Source organism: Xenopus laevis, chromosome 3S (genome assembly GCF_017654675.1).
Source record: "Xenopus laevis strain J_2021 chromosome 3S, Xenopus_laevis_v10.1, whole genome shotgun sequence".
Taxonomy (NCBI): domain Eukaryota; kingdom Metazoa; phylum Chordata; class Amphibia; order Anura; family Pipidae; genus Xenopus; species Xenopus laevis.
The window spans coordinates 85555771-85563023 of record NC_054376.1 but is presented as its reverse complement, the minus strand read 5'-3'; the positions used below and the strand labels follow the sequence as shown (position 1 = coordinate 85563023).

The 7253-nt window shown below is 35.2% G+C and overlaps 1 protein-coding gene across 1 annotated transcript in view; it reads right to left on the bottom strand.

The window, feature by feature from the left end:
• Positions 1 to 870: 870 nt before the first annotated feature.
• Positions 871 to 7253, bottom strand: part of pawr.S (PRKC, apoptosis, WT1, regulator S homeolog) — a 51906-nt gene continuing 45523 nt past the window's right edge. The window contains exons 5-7 of the mRNA XM_018255924.2: positions 5961 to 6105; positions 5375 to 5479; positions 871 to 2160 (exon numbers count right to left, since the gene is read on the bottom strand). Of these exons, the coding sequence (XP_018111413.1) occupies positions 2074 to 2160; positions 5375 to 5479; positions 5961 to 6105 (337 nt within the window). The 3' untranslated portion in view covers positions 871 to 2073. The remainder of the gene's footprint in view (positions 2161 to 5374; positions 5480 to 5960; positions 6106 to 7253) is intronic.

Below are 7253 nucleotides of genomic sequence, written 5' to 3'. Positions count from 1 at the left end.
ACATGTGAGCCAGCATCATGTTGTGATCTCCTTCCTGCCGGGTAGCCTAATTTTAAGCAAAAAGTCAGCCTTTTCACTCTACTGCACATGCAACAGCCCAGGTCCATTGAAGAACAAAGAAGCATAAGAAGACAATCACTCCTTGGTGCCTACTCTCCTAATATTCAGCAGCCACCAGCGAGTATGACTTTCCTTCTCCTTTAACTGATTTCACTAGTGTTAATTTATTTTTTTCTTGTGTCAATGTTGTCAGACAAGAAGACACCTGCAAAATATCTTGATTTTCACTTACGTGGAATGGATTAACTAATCCAACACAAATACTCTCCTAGCAGTCGAGATGTTCTGGTAAGAAGCTCATGCGAAAAAAAAAGGAAGAAATCGTATAAATATCTTAAAAATCTCAATCTACAGAAGATGCAGCTGTAAATAAAAGCCACATGCCTATAAAATTTGCCCCTATATTTTTATCCATTTTTACTTTGTACAATGACAATATACTTCGCCTATATTGTACAAGAAAGCCATTGCTTGTGTGTTGGTTCCATAATCATAATTTTATCTGCTGAAAATAATATGTGAATCCTCTAATAATCCTGGACCGACCGGCTACTGTGAAAAGCAAAGTCTACAGTCATGGCTAGCAAAGAGCTAAGAAAGAAATGGCTGTGAAAGGACACAAGAAAGAAACGGCTGTGAAAGGACACAAGAAAGAACACAAAGTATATAATACCATATACATCTACCTTTAAAAGGTACTGAATTTAAACTACAGTTGCTAGCACAGATTATTATTTTGTACAGAAGTTCTATTTTCTGTGAAGGAGATTCAAAATTAAACATGATTAAACACACATAGAAACACATTTGTAAAGGCAATACTATATTTGTGCACAGCAAATAAAGCTAGCATACAAATATATAGAGGACAGTAATTGTAAACATATTTATCATAGCAAAGCACTTTCTAACCTCTCCATTTCAGTTTAGTTGTCAACCCAAAGAAACCCAATTTGGTTCTTTATAATCAGAGCATATGATCATTAGAATTTAAAAAAGAAATTTCTGCTGGTGAGAACCTGATTTTTTTTTTTTTTAAATGAACCCCATAGTAAAACCTTCCTGTCCCTGCATTTTGTTTTGGTCCAATAAAACCTGCAGAGAAAAACAAGCCTTTACAAGACTATGCGGTTAAATATAAACAAGGCTTATGTCTACTTAGCTGTAAACCAAGGGTGGAGCATACAGCTGCAATACAATATATACAGAAGAAAAATGTTCCACTGTGAAGCCTATCTCCTTCAATGCTATGTGCAATGGCTTTTTTTGAATTCATTTCAAAACCAGCATAAATAAGGGTTAAATCAACAGAAGCATGATGTTAATGCCAATTGGATGGATCTGAAAAAATATCAAAATATTCTTAAGGTCCTTCTAAAAATATGCAGAGATCAGGCCACTACAGACAAGACACATTCCTTTCCAGTGACTCAGTTTAAATCTTTCTTCCTTGCCCTTTGTCCGTGGGGAGATTTCTAGACACTGGTTTCACATGTGCTGTGACAATTTTGTCTGGCGGTCCTTCTTTTCTTCTTTGCTAATCTGCCTGATGTGTAAAAAATCTAGAAAGACTAGTTTTTCCTCTTGTGGCATATTTCAAGAGAGTGGAGCACAATATCAGCGCAGATGTTGATATACTGAGAAAGTGGGAGATTTAATTTGCAATGGAAACAGATGCAAATAAGCGACAAGGTTGTCAATAGTGGTCTGTGTTTGTGATCTTTTTCCTTAAAAGCAAAAACTATTTTTTTTCTGTGGGTTAAAAAACTGATACCTTAAAAACAGCTGGTGCAAATAATCATTCCTCCCAAAGGTTAAGTCCACAGTAATAAATATGCAAGCTTGCAGCATACAATTCTATGAGACCTTTATAAAGAACTGGAATTCCCCTTCACTGAAGAGGTTGCTTTTGCTCAAGTTTTCCCTAATCCCTTAACCAAATTGCCCTATGCCACCCTTTCTCTTCTCAAAAGGTAGAAATCAGTAGTGAGCAGCACAGCTACAAACAATCTTCTATCTTGTTAGTTGTCCAACGACTTTTAGCAGCGTCTTGTTTTCCTGCTTTAGTTGCTTGTTTTCATCTTCTAAATCATCCAAATCCTTTGGAGACAATAGGAATAAATGTTATTTCACACTGTGATTGGACTAGCTAAATTCGAGACAAGGGGTTATATGTTTGTGTTAATAAAATTCATAAAAAAGTAAAGATAAATTATTCTGAAGATGATGTTTCTAATATATATATTGGATATTAATATATAGATTGTATTTTATATATAGCCGTATATTTAAATTAACCCGATGTTTTTGGTCAACAAATTCCCTTTATAGCGCTCCTCTTAAAGAAGGCATCAAACTAAGCTAGTTATCAAATATTAACACACAGGAAGTGATCAAATAAAAGGTCATAATCAGAAAATGTTGCAAAGCTCAAAGAACAAAAAAAATGTTACATCCTTGGTGATTCTGGTTCGCCTCACTTCGCCAGGTGTATTTTCACAACACATCTCTATATTTACTAAAAATTTGTTTTTCAAGAGAAATGTGGTGAATTTTCTCCTGGAGTTAATTCTCAGCGAACATTTGTCAGTATATTTCCCCATACAATATTAGTGGGGAAAATTCACAAGAAATTTTTCGCCATGGAGAAAAGTAATTGGCATAAAACAGATGGCACTCACGATATCAGATGTGCTAAATCCTTTGGAGAAAAAGTAGCATGGAAAGGGTGAAATTAAAAGTGGCTTCTCTATCTTTATAATGGGAGTTCACCCATTGGAAAAGAGGATAACATTTGCCCTTTGATAAATTACCGAATTTTCACCAGGCGAATATGGTGAGAAAGTTCTTTAGCGCTGAGGTTTTTTGCTAATGAATTGTCTTGCTCACCTTTTAGGAAATTGGTGAATTCTGTACAAATTGTCATTTTGGCAATTTTTTGCCAAAAAACACAATTCACTTTTTTAGTAAATGTACCCCTATGTGTATTTCTTGGTGAGTAAAGTGCAGAAATAGAATCAAAGCAGAACCAGTATATGATCAAAATAGTATATTGTTGGTTTACCAGAGTTAATCTTACTTGACTAATGTGATAAAATAGGATTTTCAACATTTTTTGGGGTGACCGGTCCCCTTTAAGTACTGATCTTAAAGGGTTCCTTAAAGTTCCTATTCTTAGCAAGTATCTTACCACCTTTCAAACATGGCTCCTGACCTTGGCAGCCAAAAAATATTATTCTTTGGGGGGTACAATTTTACTGATATTTTGTAATACTTATCTTACTATTCAGGCCCTTTCCTATTCATGTTCCAGTCTCTTATTCACATAATTGTCTGGATGCTAGAGTAAACTACCAAGATAGCTGCTGCAATTCCAAAGTGGTGAGCAGCTGACTAAAAAGCTAAATAAGTATGCTTTGGATATTAGATTAGGTGTCCTCTGACAAGTCAACAAGAGAATTACCACCAAGTCAACAGTCAGGAATAACATGAAAAAGTAGCATGAAAGGCAGAAAAATATAAATTAAAGTACCGGTATGGGACCCATTATCTGGAAACCTGCTATCCAAAAAGCTCAGAATTATGGAAAGATTGTCTTTCATTGCCTCAATTTTATTCAAATAAACCAAATTTTAAAAAATGATTTCCTTTTTATCTGTAATAATAGAACAGTACCTTGTACTTGATCCAAACTAAGATATAATTAATCCTTACTGGAGGCAAAACCAGCCTACTTGATTTATTTAATGTTTGAATGATTCTCTAGTAGGCTTAATGTATGAAGGTCCAAATTACAGAAAGATCCGGTATCCGGAAAGCCCTAGGTCCTGAGCATTCTGGATAACTGGTCCCATACCTGTATTTGAGTTAACTTTTAAAATAAAAAAGGAAAGTTTCAAAAACCCTCTTTGAGAGGACTATAAGTTCCCCTCCATATTCAGTGGGTTTTGATTATTCTATAAAAATAGCTTTCTGTAAAATAACAGAAAGCAATGTCATCTTTATGTCAGTAAACATTTCTGCAGAGAAACACGACATGGTGTTTTCACCAAGGAAATGCTTTTGAGATTCTAAAAGAAAGGTCCATATCGTTACACTATTATTATGTGTAATTAAATGGGTATTAAAACTATGTTTAGAACAATTTTCTGCTATCAAATATGTTTTAAATAGCAGGAAGTTTCGGGTAAAACAATCTTTATTATTATTTAACTTTAAGAAAAAGAATGATTCTTTATAGAGGTATAGGAGAAGAATTTTCAGCATCTTGTAAAGCCTATAACCAGGATAGGATATTAAGAATAGCCTATCAGTTTTTGAACCAGCAGATGATCATTTTTAGTAAGGTACTGTTATGGTGTTGGGATGGCTGAAGAGGTAGATAAATTGTACAGATTTTTTGCAGGGGGTAATACTGGCCATACACTTGAAGATCCATTCATTTGGAAAGGTGACAAATGAGTGGATCATTTCCCGATATGCCCAGCTTGAGGTGAGTAATATCAGGCTGATCCAATGGGCCCAATGCTCAGATCATGATAATGGGAATACAGACAGTGAGGACTACATCAATGAACCAATATCAGATTGATATCTGGCTCATTGATGCGGTCCTCACTCTGATCGCCTCTATCTCCTTGGTTGTTGTCCGATCATTTGGCCCTAGGACATAATGATCAGATCAGCCCAATATATCCCACCTAAAGGGGGGCATATCACTGAAAGAAAAGTGAGGTTGCCAAAGAAGTGGATTTTCAAGTCTATGGTCAACTTTAGTCATGTCCAAAAAAAAAAAAAAAAAAGGTTTGTGTACCCAGTTATGTCCCTGTGACATAAAAAAAACAGGGTGTGTATTGGGCAGACATTCAATGCATAGTGCTGATATACAGGAAACTCAGACATCAGATTATGGCCAATTGCACAAGTGCCTACAAAAATCACCTGAAGCAACCCATTATAGACTTCAGTGTAAATTGTTTGACAATCATCATGTCAACATCTGACAGGCAATAGTAACCTGGAAATGTGCCACTTGTAACATTCAAGTCTATGGTGGACTCCACTGGGCAATTAGGCAGAAAAATTAAGTTCTTGAAGTGTATACAGTAGCCGTATGCCATTACACTAACACATTGTTATATGAGTGTTTACATACTCATATAATTCTTAAAGCATTTTTACCATCATTTTGAAAATGTTAAACAGGAAGGCATATATATAGTGAATAAAGTACCCCCTACTGTAAAATATAAGGATATTAAAAGTCACAGAGGAGTCCCATGACCATATAAAAGCACACAAAAGTAAAACTTACTCTGTTCAATAAGTCTATTTCTTCCTTCAGTTTGTGAATTAATTCTTCTTTGTCTTCCATTATCTTTGTTAATCTCAAATGTTCTTGCCTCTCTTTTGCTAGATCCTACAAAGATAGAATGATATACATACCCTTTTTTATATCACACTACATTGATCATTTTACAATACATTAATACATAGGGGAGCATACAGTACAATAAATAAAAAATATAAATATAATTACAAAAATGAAGCCCCATATGTTAAGAGACATAGGAGGAGACTTGTACTTACAATTTAAGAGGGTGGGTAACTTTGTGTAATAAACAGGAGGTGTCATTAGAAATAACTGGGGCGCTGTCACATAAGTGTCATGACTGGGAGTTTCTAATGGAGGAGTTCCAGAGGAGGGGAGACTCAAGAGTGAAAGGGTTAAGGTGAGTCATATTGCATTTAGGTGGTGTAAAAGGTGGTGGCTATGAGTGGATGGAGGAAACCACCAGGAAAATGAATATAAGCAAGGAATTAAGTGCATTTTTAAAGCTAAACACAGAAATAAATTTGTTGTACACTATGCACTTAAACAAAAGGAACACTGATCTTACTCTTTCAAGTTCTTCGATTTTTTGTACCAGAGCACTGTCCTGGCCAGAATTTCCAGAGGAACTTGTCTCTCGGTTTAAATGATTACAGGCTGTTCGATCATTTCGAGAAAAGTGATTTAAGATGTCATCATCAGGAGCATTATTGCTGGTGTGAAATAATAAATTATAGGCATGATTATCATATGAGTGTATATAGTGCAATAAAATCCACACAGGTTTACAAATAATAATTTAATTGATATCCCATATACAGCAATAGTAATTAAAGCAGATTATTGGGCACATCACTATTAATTAAAAAAAAAAAGTGATCCTATACATATATCTTTGAAACCTTTGTCAACAGTAAGCGAAGTTCAGCAAAATATCAAACTGCTAGACATCCTTATTCACTTATTCCTAAGTTGAGTATATGATAAAACAGCCTTTTAATTGCAAAAAGACACTTTAATTTACAATTAATTGGTGCAGGTATGGGATCTGTTATCAAGAGTGCTCAGAAGGTTTTACAGATAAGGGGTTTTTCAGAAATTTGGATCTCCGTACCTTATGTCAACTAAAATATCATATAAACATAGTAGTGTTTTGCTTCCAATAAGGATTAACTACATTTCAACAGAGACCAAGAACAAGATACTGTTATTATTAAAGAGAAAAGGGAAATAATTTGAAAACATTTAAATTAATTGATTGATTAAAATGGAGTCTATGGGTGATGGCCTTCCTGTAAAAAAGAAAAACTTACACTCGCACACCCTGGCTGTCCAGAATCAAACGAATCCCAGGTGCTCGATGATAGAGGAATTGGGCAACCTCAAAAACAGCGTAGATACAGAACACACCGGCACAACATGGGTATTACTAGCAGGTTTAACCTTGCTCGTTTATTGCGGATGCAATGTGTCGGGGCGTGACCCCTTTCTCAAGCATCATGAGAATGCTATATACTTTAGGTAAATCAAAGCATAGCAGATTGATTTAACATTCAGAAGGCAAAAATAGACATAAAAACCTAGTAACTGTGTTATACTTTGTAATGCTTCTTCAAAAGTTGCAAATATTTCTCTATAGAATTCTAGCAGATCATTTATTGGCTCTGTGGTATATCGTATTTCAGTTACTGGTCTTTCACTGCACACTCTGGGTTGTCACTTGCAGGGAAAAATATTAATTAATATTGAAATCTAGCATAATGTTTACCAGCCGGGCGGCAACTCTATGTATACATTAAGCTCAAAGAGCCCAATGCATATGCTTTGGCCATTTTTGTGCCTGGCCCACTATTTTACTTTC